General features: G+C 39.5%; 1 protein-coding gene across 2 annotated transcripts in view; it reads left to right on the plus strand.

Moving 5' to 3' along the window:
* LOC115223973 (endoplasmic reticulum-Golgi intermediate compartment protein 3) overlaps positions 1-17,758 on the plus strand; it is a 70,638-nt gene extending 52,880 nt beyond the window's left edge. Inside the window, exons 11-14 of one of the 2 annotated variants that reach the window (XM_029794735.2) lie at positions 13,129-13,193; positions 14,306-14,442; positions 16,012-16,067; positions 17,613-17,758. In XM_029794735.2, the coding sequence (XP_029650595.1) occupies positions 13,129-13,193; positions 14,306-14,442; positions 16,012-16,067; positions 17,613-17,692 (338 nt within the window). In that variant the 3' untranslated portion in view covers positions 17,693-17,758. The remainder of the gene's footprint in view (positions 1-13,128; positions 13,194-14,305; positions 14,443-16,011; positions 16,068-17,612) is intronic. The other variant, XM_029794736.2, reaches the window with a different exon arrangement.
* Positions 17,759-18,697: the final 939 nt, after the last annotated feature.

Here is an 18,697-nt window from a genome sequence, read left to right on the forward strand (position 1 = left end):
TGATTGGACCTCACAGAGGCAATGACAAACAGCCAAGACCTTTGGCAATATGCCCTGCTCTCATCAAGCCAAGTGAAATTGTAGCCGTGGTGGATACTGGTGCCACACAACTGGCACATAAAAACACCCATTACACTCTGTAAAGTGGTTGGCATTAGGAAGGGCGTCCAGTTATAGAAACCATGCTAAATCAGGCTGGAGTTTGGTGCAGACCCTCAGCTTACCATCCCTGGTCAAAACCATCTAACCCATGCCAACCTGGAAAAATGGACGTTAAATGATGATGATGATGATATATAAGCAGTTGACAATTGGTTTTAGTGTGTTTATGTCCCCCCTAACAGTTCAGCAAAACAGTTCAATAAAAAACATATCACTATATATATATGTTCTTTTCTGTCTTCAGCAGCTTAGTTGGCTTTCATGGCCTATACTTGTATTTTTAAATCTTTTATTTTCCTTTTGCCTTGTTTTGTATTTGTCATTTTTCAAAGAAAAAAGTGGGGTTAACTCTTGAAGAACGTTGTTAAGGATTGTCATCATCATCCTCCCCCTCGTCTTAACATCTGCTTTTTCCATGCCTGCATGGGTCAGACGGAATTTACTGGAGGCAGATTTTTCTACGGCTGGATGCCCTTCCTGTTGCCAATCCTCACCTGTTTCCAAGCTTTCACACAATATTGATTTCAAACTTTGACAGAAGGCCAACAATTTCAAGGAAGGAGTAAATCAATTACACTGACCCCAGTACACAACTGGTAATTATTTTATCGACCCCGAAAGGATGAAATGCAAAACTGACCTTGGTGACATTTGAACTCAGAATGTAAAGACAGACAAAATGTTGCTAAGCACTTTGCCTTGCCTGCCAGCAATTCTGCCAGCTTGCCACCTTGAGCTTTCACAGAATATTATTTCTTTATTGCCCACAGGGGGCTAAACAAGGGATTAAGTCGATTTCATCAACCCCAGTGCATAACTGGTACTTATTTAATCAACCCCAAAAAGATGAAAGGCAAAGTCGACCTCGGCAGAATTTGAACTCAGAACGTAACGGCAGATGAAATGCCTATTTCTTTACTACCCACAAGGGGCTAAACACAGAGGGGACAAACAAGGACAGACAAACGGATTAAGTCAGTTATATCGACCCCAGTACGTAACTGGTACTTATTTAATTGACCTCGAAAGGATGAAAGGCAAAGTCGACCTCGGCAAAATTTGAACTTAGAACGTACCGGCAGACGAAAGACCTATTTCTTTACTACCCACAAGGGGCTAAACACAAAGAGGACAAACGGATCAAGTCGATTATATCGACCCCAGTGTGTAACTGGTACTTATTTAATCGATCCCGAAAGGATGAAAGGCAAAAATCGACTTCGGCAGAATTTGAACTCAGAACGTTAGGATGAACGAAATAACTATTTCTTTACTACCCACAAGGGGCTAAACACAGAAAGGACAGACAAACGGATTAAGTCGATTATATCGACGCCAGTGCATAACTGGTATTTATTTAATCGACGCCGAAAAGATGAAAGGCAAAGTCGACCGTGGCGGAATTTGAACTCAGAACATAACGGCAGACGAAATACCACTAAGCATTTTGCTCAGCGTGCTAACAATTCTACCAGCTGACTTTCACAGAATATTGGAAATGAAAGACATTACTGTATGATGGTGACATTCATTTCGAAATACCTTGTGATGTCAAAGCAAAGAGACACGGCACACTCAATCACATGACCAGTGATGTGTAACAACATCCGATAGCCTGGTCTGTTACGTGATCACGTACATATAATTAATCAAAATAAACAGAGAGAAAAAAAGGTCAACGCAAGGATATGGTACATGCAAAGTATTAAAGTGCACCCATGCCGGTGGCACATGAAAAGCACCCATTGCACACTTATAGTGGTTGACATTAGGAAGGGCATCCAGCTGTAAAAATCACACAAAATCAGACTGGAACCTGGTACAAACTCCCCAGCTTACTAGCTTTCACTCAGACCGTCCAACCCATGCCAGCATGGAAAACGGATACTCTTTTACTCTATTACTTGTTTCAGTCATTTGACTGCGGCCATGCTGGAGCACCGCCTTTAGTCGAGTAACTCGACCCTGGGACTTATTCTTTTGTAAGCCCAGTACTTATTCTATCGGTCTCTTTTGCCGAACCGCTAAGTGACGGGGACATAAACACACCAGCATCGGTTGTCAAGCAATGCTAGGGGGACAAACACAGACACACAAACATACACGCACGCATATATATATATATATATATATATATATATATATTATATATATATATATATATATATATATACGACGGGCTTCTTTCAGTTTCCGTCTACCAAATCCACTCACAAGGCATTGGTCGGCCCGGGGCTATAGTAGAAGACACATGCCCAAGATGCCACGCAGTGGGACTGAACCCGGAACCATGTGGCTGGTAAGCAAGCTACTTACCACACAGCCACGGTGATGATGATGATGATGATGAAAAGAAAGTAAGATCTAAGAAACGATAAATTTTTGGTAAACTTTATTATAAAATATCAGTCCTTCTTGTCTGGTCATACACAGTTTGTCAACATCACCACCATCATTGTTGTTATTACTCCAGATGAAGCAGAGAGGGAAATGGTGGAAGAGTCATTGAAATAAATTTAAAGTATCTGGTTGGATGCTGTTCTAATTCTAGCATCGTATACCCGTTCCGATTGCCATAAATGTGCCAAATGTTCCGCCTCCTTGAACCATTGTTTTGCCCACATTCTGAACCAGTTCTCGGCCCCGTAAACCAAATCTGGAAATGAAATGAAAATATATTTTATAAATATTTTTTGATGGTCCGATAAATCAATAAATATATACAATACATACAAAAAGATAAAGTCATCATCATCGTCGTTTAACATCCGCTTTCCATGCTGGCATGGGTTGGACGGTTCAACTGGGGTCTGGACGGTTCAACTGGTTCAACTGGTCCAGGAGGCTGCACCAGGCCCAGCCATTAAAATAAATAAAATAAAACTCCAGCATGGCAGTAAATCTAGGTGAAAAAGTTAACAATGAGTGGCTGTCTGGTAAGAAGCTTGCTTCCCAACCACATGGTTCTGGGTTCAGTCCCACTGCGTGGCACCTTAGGCAAGTGTCTTCTGCTATAACTTTGGGCCAACCAAAGCCATGTGAACAGATTTGGTAGACAGAAACTGAAAGAAGCCCATCAAATATATATATATATACACACACACATATGTTTATGTTTTCCAGTTTCAGCTCTTGAGCTGTGGCACCACCATATATATATATATATATCAAAATAAGCAACAAGGATTATAATCACCCCATTTGAATTATATGGATAATACCATGCCAAATTCTGGTGCCTTTAACTTAAGTACCATATTCATCTGATACTAAATTTTACTGAACTTATATATGTATTTGTGTGTCTGTGTTTGTCCCCCCTCCATCGCTTGACAACTGATGTTGGTGCGTTTATGTCCCTGTAACTTAGCGGTTCGGCAAAAGAAACCAACAGAATAAGTACTAGACCTACAAAGAAGTCCTGGAGTCAGTTTGTTTGACTAAAGGCAGTGCTCCAGCATGGCCACAGTCAAGTGACTGAAACAAGTAACAGAATCATCAGCTAAAATAATTCTTAAGAACAATGTGTTTCTTTGAAAAAAAAACCCCAAAAAAGGTGGGGCAGAAATGTATGAATTTCACAGACAGATTATAATTTAATTACAGTAATTTTAGATCTACACTGGCACAGGCATGGCTGTGTGGTAAGAAACTTGTGAAATGCTTTGCAGTATTTTGTCTGCTGTTACGTTCTGGGTTCAAATTCTGCCGAGGTTGACGTTACCTTTCATCCTTTTGGGGTCGATAAATTAAGCACCAGTTAAATTAAGTTATATATTGTTGATTTTTGTCTTACCTAAGTGCAGAAAATCCACCAAATAATGCTCCTGATGCCATTCCAACACACATTCCTATCATGAAGCCAACTTTTATACGGTCAAAACAGCTAACTCCAGCCATGATTTAGAGGATACTAGAAGGAAAATAAACAGACATTGTAACCAAAAATTTGTGAAAACGTTTATTAAAAGAAGAAAATCAAATAAAAAAATTAGGGTTAATCTTAGAATTCAATGGCCATTTTCCAAGCCCGGATGGTTTGATAGGAGTTGGCAAGGCTGGAGAGCTCCACCAGGCTCTAAATGTCTATTTTGGCTTGGTTTTTATGGTTGGATGCTCTTCCTAATGCCAGCCACTTTACAGAGTGTATCATCATCATTTAATGTCCGTTTTCCATGCTGGCATGGGTTGGATGGTTTGATTGAGGGCTGGAAAACCAGTGGCTGCACCGGGCTCCAGTCTTGATCTGGCAATGTTTCTACAGCTGGATGACCTTCCTACCCTTAACCACTCTGAGAGTGTAGTGGGTGCTTTTTGCATGCCACCGGCACAGGAGCCAGTCAGGCGGGCCTGGCATCAATCACGTTCGGATGGTGCTTTTTATGTCCCACCAGCACAGGGGCCAGTCAGGGGGTATTAGCATCATCCACGTTCGGATGGCGCTTTTTATGTGCCACCAATACAGGAGCCAGTCGGGGGGTACTGGCATCAACCACATTCAGATGGTGCTTTTTACATGGCACCAGCAACATAATTAATGGTTATCATACTGTATTTGAATGGATAAAAAAATGCACAGGTATATGAGACCTGGGGTAATTTTTTCTTTTGTTTGGGCTAAACATAGAGAAGACAAACGGATTAAGTCGATTACATCGACCCCACTGTGTAACTGGTACTTAATTTTATCGACCCCTAAAGGATGAAAGGCAAAGTTGACCTCGGTGGAATTTGAACTCAGAACGTAATGGCAGATGAAATATGGCTACGCATTTCACCCCGCATGCTAACGGTTCTGCCAGCTCGCCGCCTTTATTTTAGAAGGAAAAAAAAGCATCTTTCAGGCCACTGAATAAGGAACTTTTATTCCTAAATAAAACGATTCTTAAAGCTAAAATGACCGAAGTCTATATATTTTAACCCTTAACATTTAATCCGGCCCAAATTTTCTACCTGCTTTATGTTAAAACTGACCAGATCCAGCCTCTCACACCTACCCTACAATGTCATTCTAAAAATATGCTTAGCAACATCTCGTCTGTCTATGTTCCGAGTTCAAATACAACCGATGTCAACTTTGCCTTCCCCCCCTTTTGGGGTTAATAAAATAAGTACCAGCTGAAGACTGAGGTCGATGTAATCAACTAGGCCACTCCCACAAAATTTCAGGCCTTGTGGCCTTTAGTAGAAAAGCTTATTAACCCCTGTTTAAGGTGGTAAGCTGGCAGAATTGTCACTGCCCTGGAGAAAATGCTTAGTGACATTTCTTCTGACTTCATATTCAGAGTTCAAATTCTGCTGGGGAGAGTGGGGGGGGGGTCAAAGTAATTGACTAAATCCCTCCCCACAAATTTCAGGCATAGTGGGTGTGTGGTAAGTAGCTTGCTTACAGCCACATGGTTCCAGGTTCAGTCCCACTGCGTGGCACCTTGGGCAAGTGTCTTCTGCTATAGCCTCGGGCCGACCAAAACCATATGAGTGGATTAGGCAGATGGAAACTGAAAGAAGCCCGTCGTATATATGTATATATATATGTGTGTGTGTATATGTTTGTGTGTCTGTGTTTGTCCCCGCAACATCGCTTGACAACTGATGCTGGTGTGTTTATGTCCCCGTGACTTAGCAGTTCAACAAAAGAGACCGATAGAATGAGTACTAGGCTTACAAAGAATAAGTCCTGGGGTCAATTTGCTCGACTAAAGGCAGTACTCCAGCATGGCCACAGTGAAATGGGGAAGTGTCTTCTTCTATAGCCTCGGGCCGACCAAAGCCTCGTGAGTGGATTTGGTAGACGGAAACTGAAAGAAGCCCGTCGTATAAATGTATGTAGGTGTGTGTATATGTTTGTGCGTCTGTGTTGGACCCCACCAACATTGCTTGACAACCGATGCTGGTGTGTTTACGTCCCCGTCACTTAGCAGTTCAGCAAAAGAGACTGATAGAATAAGCACTAGGCTTACAGGGAATAATTGCTGGGGGTCGATTTGCTTGACTCCAGCATTGCCACAGTCATATGACTGAAACAAACAAAAGAATTTAATTACCTCTTTTGCTACCATATCTCTTTGGAAATACGCTATCTTTGTTTCAAAAATTTTTTAAAATGGTGAAAAATTTAGTAAAATAACTTTTTCATTATTAACCGTTTTGTTGGCATATTCCTGTTGGAACTCTAACTTTTGATTCAATTAATTTTAAAAATGAAGAATTCCATAAAATGTTTCACATTATTAAGTTGGCGTTTAGCATGCCAGGATTAGCGATATTTCATCTGCTGCTATATTCCAAGCTCAGGACCCCCACCCCCACGCCATCAAATGGTTTCAATTCCACTTTATCAACAAAAGTTGAGTGGCTGTGTGGTAAGTAGCTTGCTTACCAACCACATGGTTCCGGGTTCAGTCCCACTGCGTGGCACCTTGGGCAAGTGTCTTCTACTATAGTCTCAAACTGACTAAAGCCTTGCGAGTGGATTTGGTAGACGGAAACTGAAAGAAGCCCGTCGTATATATATATATATGTGTGTGCGTGTATGTTTGTGTGTCTGTGTTTGTCCCCCTAGCATTGCTTGACAACCGATGTGTGTTTATGTCCCCGTCACTTAGCGGTTCGGCAAAAGAGACCGATAGAATGCTCCAGCATGGCCGCAGTCAACTGACTGAAACAAGCAAAAGAGTTATAAACATTGGATAACGGAAATTTTGACCTCGCATTTACACGGTACCGTTTTAAGCGACGTGTTGGGAGAATCGGTTGGGCATCGGACGAAATACTGTGTATCTTCTAGTTACGGCATTTAACGTTATGAGTTCAAATCCCGCTGAAGTCAAATTTGCTATTCATTCACCTTTCCGGTATTGGTAATATAATAACACCAACCAAGTACATCGGTTCAATGTAATATTTTAATATAGTTAAGGCAGTGAGCTGACACAATCGTTAAAGCACCGGACAAAATGCTTTGTAGCATTTCGTCCGTCTTTACGTTCTGAATTAAAATTCCGCAGAGGTCGACTTAGCCTTTCATCCTGTCGGAGATCGATATAATAAGTACCAGTTCAGTCCCGGAGTCGATGTAATCGACTTCTCTCCACCTCCGAAATAACTGGCCTTGTGTCCAAAATTTGAAACCAGGGAAAGGAGGTACAACTTGAGAACAGTGGTCCCGGTGCGCGCACTCGTGTAGTCGCGCATCCGCGCTAGCTAGTCGTGACTAGTCGATCCTACAACGACTACCTAGCAAAGTAAATAAAACACAAAATAAATAATTTTTTTTACACAAAGTAAATAAAACAAAAACACAAAGTAAGGATCGACTAGTCACGACTAGCTAACGCGAGTATGCGAGTGCGCGCACCGGGACCACTGTTCTCAAGTAGTATCGGGAAAGGAATTATAAACAGACGTTGAAGACTAAGACTAGGTCTGCTCCATCTGGGGCGCTAAACAACAACAACACCAAGCTCTCACGATAGTCAGACCTAAAAATGTAGGGTATAAATAAAAATAGGTGAAGTGGAAGAGAATATAATTGTTATCGTTTGGTTTTTGAACAAGGTGCGATGGTGGAGGAGGTGGTGTTAAGAATGTCACTGTTTTGTATGTCAGGGTGAAATTACAGTTATTTAGGTTTTTCACGAAAGACTTGCGCCTGATTTTTATCTTGTGCTATGGTTCTTTTTAACAATGATTTCACACACACAGACACACACCATGTCTGTGTTATTCAAACTAACTGGCCCTCCTTTCTGAACGAGTAGTGTAAGTGCGTGGAGAGGTGACTGGAAAGGCGAGGAATACGACCATGAAAGCGAGTGAGAAGGTCACGTAGTTGTCTTCGGATTGTCTGGTTTTCAAATGAAATACAATAATACACACAGCATGAATGAAGACACACAGACACACATAAAAGTCTATTTGTTGTTTCTAGACCATTATTGGCCTTCATTCATGCTTTGTTTTTTGTGGAGTTTACGGTCTATTTCGATGTATCACTGTATATTAATTAGCAATGGAAAGAAACAAGGCAACGTGCGAGTGTGTGTGTGTGAATAAATAGATGTCTTGTCTTTTCGTTTAGATCTCCCCCTACATTATTATAAAGTTTGGTGAGCAGAAATCTTGAAGAATGAATAATATTTTAAGATTTCGGACAACCTTCAAAAAATAAGATGGGGGTGGAGGGACAAAAAAACAAACAAAAAAAAAAACGGGCTATATGCATGTCATATAAACCCCTCAGAACTTTCTTATTTTTTGTAATTTTTAGTAAATGTTTGTGAATTTGTGTTCTACATACGGGGATTCATACATTATGCAAAAACAAAAGAAAATTTTTGGGGGGGTGATGATTGAGCTATTTAGCTGTTATTTTTAGCACGTCTCACAACCACCTCCTGCCCTCCTCGTTTGTCACTGACATTGTTTGTTTTTCAGTAATATTTCCCCTCATAAACACATTTAAGGGATTGCTGGGATTTGAGCCAAAAATTCGGACAATCCGTATTTTAAACTGATTTTAAAAGAAAGATTCGAAAAATTCAAGAAAAAATTTTTTAAATGTTTTCTACAGTCGTGTGAATTTCCCTGTATAGAATACAAATTCGCAAAAGTTTTCTGAAAATTTCAATTTCAAAAAATAAAATAGTTATGAGGGGTTACATGGGGTACTTAAAGCAAAATTCCTCCAAAACACACACACAATATATATATGTGTGTGTATGTTTAGTGTGTTTTACTTGTAAGATTCAATGACATTGGAATTATATAAACCGAGAGAAGCTAGAAATTATGAATGAAGGCAGGCCAGGAGAGAAAGAGAGAGAAAATCCAATAATGTGTGTATGCACGTGCCTGTTTGGAATTATTACAACGAGTGTGAAATATTACTGTAATGAAATTTATAAATGATAGCATTCAAATATTGCAATCAATTTAATGATTGTATATCGTTGATATTAACAGAGTTATGGGAAACAAAGAGCTTTCTTTTTTTTTTAATTTTTCATTCGTCTCTAAATGATTAAAGTCGGGTTGTTCCAAATAAAGTTTAAAAAGTTCAATGTACTTTTAATAAACTTGTAGTTCTGTGTCGAGACTGACTTCATTACGAATTATGCTTTTAAGGGAACCAGGATCTGGTCTTTCGAAAAGCCGGATTCTTACAACCTTCAGGGGGCAGAGGTGGATGCATAATTACTGAGTTGGTTATTTAATTAATGTGGTCAGTACACAGTTTATGTATATTAACCGTTAATATTTGCTTTTATACATATAATTAAGAACATCGGAGTTTGTATGTGAGAAGGTTTTACATTCATTTTACACGGAAACAAGCGAAGTCTTATCGTTTTGTCGAGTCAAACCGAAGGAATGCCCACTATAAATATTTATGTCTAATTGCATGCTTCCACATATATATATATATATATATATATATATATATATAGGTTAATATATAGATTACAGTACAAAGGGCAGCTGTTCGTACCCTGAAGACTCGAGAGGCATTTCGGTTCGAAAGGTCTGCCACCCGACTTGCAACTGTCTTCCAGCACTTTTCTAATTAGTATTAAATGAAACCTTGAGATGTTAATAAACTCCCAAATCCCGGCGCCGAGGTCAACCTTGCTTTTCATCTTTCCATGGTCAATAAAATAAAATAACGTACCAATCAAGTATTTGGGGTCGATATAATCGATAAAGCAACCCCTGGCCTTGTGCTTCACTTACAAACTATTGTATAATGATTATTATTAATTAAGAAAGCGAAATTAGGGAGACAACAGACTTGACCCTTTAGCATTCAGGATTACTCTGTCAGATGTATTGCTTATTTAATTATGGTTTGGAATTAATCAGGAATTATCTGGTAGCTTCAAGATTTCGATGATACGAGTTACTCTCTTTTACTTGTTTCAGTCATTTGACTGCGGCCATGCTGGAGCACCGCCTTTAGTCGAACAAATCGACCCCCAGGACTTATTCTTTGTAAGCCTAGTATTTATTCTATCGTCCCTTTTGCCGAACCGCTAAGTTACGGGGGGAGGGGGACGTAAACACACCAGCATCGGTTGTCAAACGATGTTGGGGAGACAAACAGACACACACACACCTATATATATCTTTCATCCTTTCGGGGTCGATAAATTAAGAACCAGTTACGCACTGGGGATCGATGTAATCGACTTAATCCCATTGTCTGTCCTTGTTTGTCCCCTCTGTGTTTAGCCCCTTGAGGGCAATAAAGAAATACATATATATATATATATATATATATACACACATATATACGACGGTTTATTATTTTAGAATAACATTTGGCATTGTCGGGTAGAGGAGGCAAGAAGCCAGGTTTGGTCTCTGGCCATAAAACAGGTAGATTATTAGGGTCAGGTCAGGTATGGGCCGGTTCATATATATATATATGCTAAAGGGTTTACAAAACTATAAACTAGTGAAAGAAAGCAGCATGGGGGCAAGGTTTGTCTTGAAACCAAAGAAAAATAGAAGCAAAGTGTTGGCATGTTTGGTAGAAGGAAAAAATAATATATATTAAAAAAGCAGCAATATGGATATTTAGAGGAGGGAATTGGTTTGCATAAGAGAGAATGGATGCGTGTTTACAGACCTGATAATCTCCCGATCCTTTGTGCAATCTTATTCCCGAGAGACAGAGCAGACTATTATTAATCTGATTTCTTTCCAGGGGAACCTTCGCCTCCTCTTCTCTCTCTCTCACCGGCCTCTCTCAACGTCACTTCCGGATTGATAGTTGTCTCCCTTCACTTCTTCTGCTTCGCCTTTCTTTCTTTGTCTTTTTTCTTTCTCTCTTTCTTTATTCTTTCTTTTTCTTTTTTCTTCCCTTTCTGTCTTTCTTTCTTTCTTTCTTCTTCCTTCCTTCTTTCTTCTCTTTCTCTCTTTCTTTTTTCCTTCTTTCTCTCTTTCCTTCTTCCCGTTCTGTCTTTCTTTTTTCCTTCTTTCTCTCTTTCTTTCTTCCCTGTCTCTCTTCTCTTTCTGTCTTTCTTTTTTCCTTCTTTCTTCCCTCTCTCTCTTTCTTTTTTCTTTCTTTCTCCCCTTTCTGTCTCTTTTCCTTTCTCTCACCTCTAACTTGTTTTTCCTTTACTACTTTCTCTCCAATTCTTTATGTGGCAGAAGCCCAGGTGAGATCAGTTTTGGCTGGATTCCCTTCCAAATGCCAACCACTTTACAGTGTAGACTGGATATTTTTTACATGGCCTCACCACTCTATATATATATATTCTCTTTTACTTGTTTCAGTCATTTTGACTGCGGCCATGCTGGGGCACCGCCTTTAATTGAGCAAATCGACCCCGGGACTTATTCTTTGTAAGCTCAGTACTTATTCTATCGGTCTCTTTTGCCGAACCGCTAAGTGACGGGGACGTAAACACACCAGCATCGGTTGTCAAGCGATGCTAGGGGGACAAACACAGCAGACACACACATACATATATATATATATACATATATATGACAGGCTTCTTTCAGTTTCCGTCTACCAAATCCACTTACAAGGCATTGGTCGGCCCAGGGCTATAGCAGAAGACACTCACCCAAGATGCCACGCAGTGGGACTGAACCCGGAACCATGTGGTTGGTTAGCAAGCTACTTACCACACAGCCACTCCTACGCCTACATATATATATGTTTTATTTAAAAGCAGCAGAAATTTAACAAAAGCTGTTACTCGGAGTTTCACGTTCCTGTTCGTCGGACAGTCTCGATAGAATTGTCATCTCGGTTCTATTTTAACAAAACTGTCCGACGAACGGGAACGTGAAACTCCGAGTAACAGCTTTTGTTGAATTTCTGCTGCTTTTAAATAAAGCATATTACTCTACCTCTGGTATTTGAGTACTCTTTCTTCCACCTTGTTTCACATTTATGTGTTTACTCCGGTATATATATATATATATATATCGTTGCTATTATGCAAAAGTGTCGTAAGTCCAAAACGTTGCTTTTTCAGGAAACGAAAAAATAGTTTCACTATTTCCATAGCAAAACCGTTGTACTACACTTTGGCAATTTTTGATGTCTTGGCATCATCTGAAGCAGCATGACCAAAAGATACAGCTTGACCAAAAGAAGTGGCTAATGGAAGCAAAATATATATTGAGGAAAAAAAAACACATTTGGCCAAATTTCGACATACAACAGTTTAACATAATAGTAACGATATATATATATATATATATAGGTGCAGGAGTGGCTGTGTGGTAAGTAGCTTGCTTACCAACCACATGGTTCCGGGTTCAGTCCCACTGCGTGGCACCTTGGGCAAGTGTCTTCTTCTATAGCCTCGGGCCGACCAAAGCCTTGTGAGTGGATTTGGTAGACGGAAACTGAAAGAAGCCCGTCGTATATATGTATATATATATATATATATATATGTGTGTGTCTGTGTTTGTCCCATCCAACATTGCTTGATAACTGATGCTGGTGTGTTTATGTCCCCGTCACTTAGCAGTTCGGCAAAAGAGACCGATAGAATAAGTACTGGGCTTACAAAGAATAAGTGCCGGGGTCGAGTTGCTCGATTAAAGGTGGTGCTCCTGCATGGCCACAGTCAAATGACTGAAACAAGTAAAAGAAAAGAAAGATATATATATATATATATACAGACACTTACATACATGCATGAATGCATGCTTTTAGAGTTTCCATCTTCCATCTTCACTTACAAGGCATTAGTCATCCTGGGGCCTTAGTAGAAGACACTGGCCCCAGGTGTGCTGCACTGTGGAACTGAACCTGAAACCACATGGTTGTAAAGCAAACTTCTTAACCACTCAGCCACGACTGAGCCTATCATAATATAAAGAAAAAAACCCGACATTTTTATGCACTTACTAATTAATTTGTAATTACTAATTACACTTGCTAATTAATTTGCTTATATATTTATTTATTTAATTATTGTTTTGTTTGTGTTTTTGCAGAACAAATGATGTTTCAGTATTTTGTGAAGATCGTACCAACAATGTATGTAAAAATTGATGGCAGTGTAAGTAATCATCTTTGTTGCTGTTGTGGCTGAGTATCCCTAAGTAAACTCTTGATCCAGCAGACCTGTGGTTTAAGGCACCATTCCAGCTGTGACCATCCCTTCTTTCTTCATGGTACATGTTATCTAGAGCTATAGCAATGTCTTTATCTAATGCAGTGAGAACCGGTGTGATTTGAGGGGGATTTGGCTGCTATTTCCTGTTGTTTTACAGTTATGTAGGACTACATTGAGTGATGGCAGTTTAGGTTTAGCTGTTATGTTTAGCACACCGAGTGACCACAGAGTAGCAGCTTTGATTCAGTTTTGTAGTTGATGCGGATGCTTCAGTTATGCACACACACAGTGACCTGAACAACAATAATAATAACAACAATCTCTAGACAAACGCCACCGCCGTGGTGATCTCATTCTTGCTTACAACATGATAAGCGGAAAGTGTAACCTCTCGAAAGAGCTGTTCTTCACTCCTGCTCCAGAGCGTCGGCTGAGGGGTCACTCCGAAAAGCTCTACCTGCGACGATTTCATCTCAATCGAAGGAGAGGGGCTTTCTCCGTCCGGGTTGCGGAGCCGTGGAATAAGCTGCCGGACGAGATAGTGAAGAAGCCGATGACCACTCGGTTCAAAGTCTCTCTTGACCAGAAATGGCCTGAACTCTTTGCATGAACACCCTCACCCCCTATACATAACTCCATCGCCTTGCTTTTTGAGCCAAAAACTTAACTTAACAACATCGAAAATTTCCCCAAGACACCTGAAGAAGGCTGGAAGGTATATCAGCCGAACGTTGTGTAAGATGAGGACAGATATCCATTGAATGTAAATAATGCAAATTTAGTACCAGCTACGTATTGGAGTCGATGTAATTGACTGTCACCCTCCTCCAAATTTAAGGCCTTGTACCTATAGTAGAAAGGATTAGGAAGGGCATCCAGCCATAGAAACCATGCTGGTGCGTGATGTCCTTGGACTGTTGGATCCTGTCAAACTGTCTGACCCATGTCAGCATGGAACATGGTCATTGAATGGTGACGGCAACGATAATAATAATAATAATAATGATAATAATAAAAATATACAGGTGTTTATTTATGTATTGTATACTTTACAGATTGTGCATAGCAACCAGTTCTCAGTGACCCGACATTCCAAAGTGGTCTCTTCAGGATTCGGCGACTCTGGACTACCAGGAATGTTCATTATGTATGAACTCTCTCCAATGATGGTCAGTTATACAGAGAAACAGAGGTGAGTATATCTGAGACAAGAATTCTTCAACCTTGCCCTTGCTTGCTTTTCTATTTTCTCTTACATTAGTTGGTCTATGGAATCTAATGCTCTTAGCTTGGTTTTACCTTGGGGCTGGCCAGATTGGAGCAATCTCAAGACTAATCAGCTGAAATTATGAGGATGATCCAGTTCTCGACTGAAAATTAAAGGCTTCGAATGACCTGTCCGTATTTTTTGTATCGTCTTCTGGATGCTTTGCGTTCTTGTCCCATTTTGTATTTTTATATATATATATATACATGGAGGCGCAATGGCCCAGTGGTTAGGGCAGTGGACTTGCGGTTTCATTCCCAGACCGGGTGTTGTGAGTGTTTATTGAGCGAAAATACCTAAAAGTTCCACGAGGCTCTGACAGGGGGTGGTGGTGATCCCTGCTGTACTCTTTCACCACAACTTTCTCTCACTCTTTCTTCTGTTGGCCTGCTCGCTTAGCCAGCGGGGTGGCATCATTTGAAAGCTAAAACAATGCGAAGTGCATTGTGACCAGTGATGTGTTGCAACATCTGATAGCCTGGTCGGTCATGGTGATATATATACATAGTTGAAATTTACAGAAAAACAAAAGACGAAGACTGGTGTATAAACAACAAGCAGGTGTATTAGTTTGACGCTCGGGAAAGTAAGAAAATCTTTTTACATTTCGAGCCTACGCTCTTCAACAGAAAGGAACACGAGGAAATAAATAGAGAGAGAATTAAAAAAAAACTTGTGGAGTTAGCAGTTAATCATGGCGATATGTATGTATATATATATATATATATATTTATATATAAAATCATGAAATATATATATATATGTAATCTTATGCTTGCCCACACATGCATACATACACACAGACACTTAAGCTGGGTTACTATTATCTCCCCTCCCACTCAATTTCACATGTGAAACTGTTAATCCACGTTTTTTTTTTCTCTCTCCATTTTCTTTCCTCATTCCTTTCTGCTGAAGAGCAAAGGCTCGAAACATCAAAGACTCTTCCATTTTTCCTCAGCATCAAACTAATACACCATTTTTGTTGTTTCCTCACCTGTCTCTCTCTTTTGTTTTTTTGCACATTTGAACTATATATACATAATTAAGAGGTATAATTTCAAAGGTGAAATAATCTCACTTGATTAACTTTTGTATAATTAATGTCATTTTTTTTAATTGCTATCATTAAATTTGGTTTGTTTAGGATCATATTCTTTGCCTAAATACAGAGTCTTCAGTAGTTTTCTTATTTCTTTATTGCCCACAGGGGGCTAAACATAGAAGGGACAAACTAAGAGATTAAGTCGATTACATCGACCCTAGTGCAAAACCGGTTATTTTATTTATCGACCCCGAAAGGATGAAAGGCAAAGTCGACCTTGGCGGAATTTGAACCGAGGACATAACGACGGGTGAAAACCGCTAAGCATTTCATCCAGCGTGCTAACGATTCTGCCAGCTCGCCACCTTACACCAGACTAATAATGACAAAATTATAATGTCCCCCAAGTTCTTCATAATGTTTGATCCCTATCCTCCTCTTTTTTGCAGATCTTTCATGCATTTTCTCACAGGTGTCTGTGCAATAATAGGTGGGATATTTACAGGTGAGTTTTATTTTACCTCTCTTTGCTGATGAAGCATTCTTGTTAATAACAACAGGTTGTCATTTCTCTTCTGAGTTGGTTGCTATTAGTTTTTTTTTTTTTTTTGCATTTTATTTGCGTTCCAGTTCCGGCTCTTAACCATTCTTAAGACTTACAAGAGACGTATCTAAGGATAGAAATGTGCTGTGACACCTGATTATGTAATGCAATTTCATTATTATGTGTGATAGGCATTCAAATACAGGGGCCTTCTTAAGTGTGGCTGTGTGGTAAGAAGTTTGCTTCCCAACCACATGGTTCCAGGTTCAGTTCCATTGTGTGGCACCTTGAGCAAGTGTCTTCTATTACAGCCCCAGGCTGACCAAAGCCTTGTGAATGGATTTGGTAGTTGGAAATTGAAAGAAGCCCATTCTTTGTATGTATATATGCACGTATAGGTATATGTGTATATATATGTGTGTATAAATATGTGTATATATGTGTGTGTATATATAGGTATATGTGTATATATGTGTGTATAAATGTGTATATATGTATGTGTGTGTATATAGGTATATGTGTATATATGTATGTGTGTGTATATATATAGGTATGTGTATATATGTGTAATGTATAAATATGTGTATATATGTGTGTGTGTATAAATGTGTATATATGTGTGTGTGTCTGTGTTTGTCGCCTACTGCCTTTTGAGTGGATCTGGTTGACAAAAACTGTACAAAGCCCATCATATATATATGTGTGTGTGTGTTTGGATGTTGATGTTCCATGCTTGTCACCATTTGAATGAAAACGGTGATGTTGTTTACATTACTTGTTGATGCTCTGTGTTATTGAAGACTTGTAGAATAAAAGAAAAGAAATCTCCCTTGGTTGGAAAACCGATAGGGGTTGGAGACAGGAAGAGCGTCCCGGTTGTTTCAGTTTTCTGTGAAGAACATATCTGGCCGTGGGGGCCAGGAAATAATACTTTGCTTGGAAACAGGGAGGATTGGTGACCAGATGGCTATTTGACCAGAGACAATCTGCATCAATGAATTTTCCATCTGACCTCATGCAAGCATGGAAAAGTGGATGTCTAAGTGATTATGGTGATGGTGATAGTAGTGGGGGATGATGATGGTGGTAATGATGATGATGATGGCGGCGGTGGTGATGATGGTGGTGATGGTAGTGGTGGTGATGATGGCGGTGGTGGTGATGGCGGTGGTAGTGGGGTGATGATGATGATGGCGGCGGTGGTGGTGATGATGATGATGGTAGTGGTGATGATGATGATGGCAGTGGAGATGATGGTAGTCGGGGTGATGGTGGTGAAGATGGCAGTGATGGTGATGATATATTTCATTGCCATTTCGAAATTTGAAGGATTTAAAATTTTTCTTATTTGATCCTTCTTAATTTTTAAAATTAAATGCTTGTCATTTGTGAAAAAAAAAAACAACCCAAAAACCCCAAAAAAGCCCAACACAAATAATCATAAATTCAGTATATTTAAATCTTTCCTCTCATCGTGTGTCTTCTTCTTGTTTTTATGTATTCCAGTGGCGGGACTCATCGATTCCATGATTTACCATTCATCGAGAGCAATTCAGAAAAAGATAGAACTCGGAAAAGCTTCCTGACACTTGACTCAATAAATTCCTCTTCGGAGATTAAAAAAAAAAAAAGACAAAAAATTCAGAAAAACTCATTTCCTTTCTTTTTTTTTCTTCTTTTGTTGTCTTTTTCTTTTAATGTTTTTCTTGCCCCCTCCCTCTATTCTGTCTGTCTCTCTCTTCCCTTCACTCTTGCTCACTGCCTCTCTCCTTTCTCTCTCTCTTGGTTACTCTGTCACACTTCCTCTCCTTCCCCCTCCCTGTCTCACTTGCTCATTGTCTGTCTGTCTGTTTGTCCCGACTCGTTGTCAGTTGATAATAATTAAAATAAAAAGTTGTTGCTGTTGTTATTGCTTAAACGGATTTCAAGATCTTAATTTATTAATTTCGAAAATAAATTTAATTGGATAAATTAAAGCTGGATTGCAGAAGATCCAGTTGAGAGAAATGGTGGTGGGTGGGGGAGGGTTTGCTTTCCAACTCCCTCAGGGAAAGGGATAAAGGTTCTATTTTTGACTGGACTACTACCACTAGTACTACTACTACTACTACTACTATATTATTTTTTTTATTATTATTCAGGTCATTGCCTGGAATTGAACTTGGTATCTTGGGGTTAGTAGCCCGCGCTCTTAACCACAGGCATATGGCGTAGTGGTTCAGAGCGCTGGCTACTACACCCAAGATTCCGAGTTCGATTCCAAGCAGTGACCTGAACAACAATAATAATAACATCTTAGATAGCTGCGTATATACATACAAAATGAAACTTGGAATTTTGCAAAAATTATGTCCCGTGTCAGGAGATTGACATTTCAATTCCAGTCTCACCATAATTTACCCTGAAAAGTATTTGTAGTAAATTTCATTAAAAATTACCCATTTTTCTGAAAGTTATGAGGAAACAAAGTCAGAGGGGTACACCTACATAGTTACAGAAATTACTAATCATTTTTGTTCCTCGTTAATTGAAATAAGAATTATAATTAACAACTTTAGTCGTTCACATTTGGATTGAATTCAAAGAGGTTG

The sequence above is a fragment of the Octopus sinensis genome, linkage group LG24, assembly GCF_006345805.1.
Source record: "Octopus sinensis linkage group LG24, ASM634580v1, whole genome shotgun sequence".
Taxonomy (NCBI): Eukaryota; Metazoa; Mollusca; class Cephalopoda; order Octopoda; family Octopodidae; genus Octopus; species Octopus sinensis.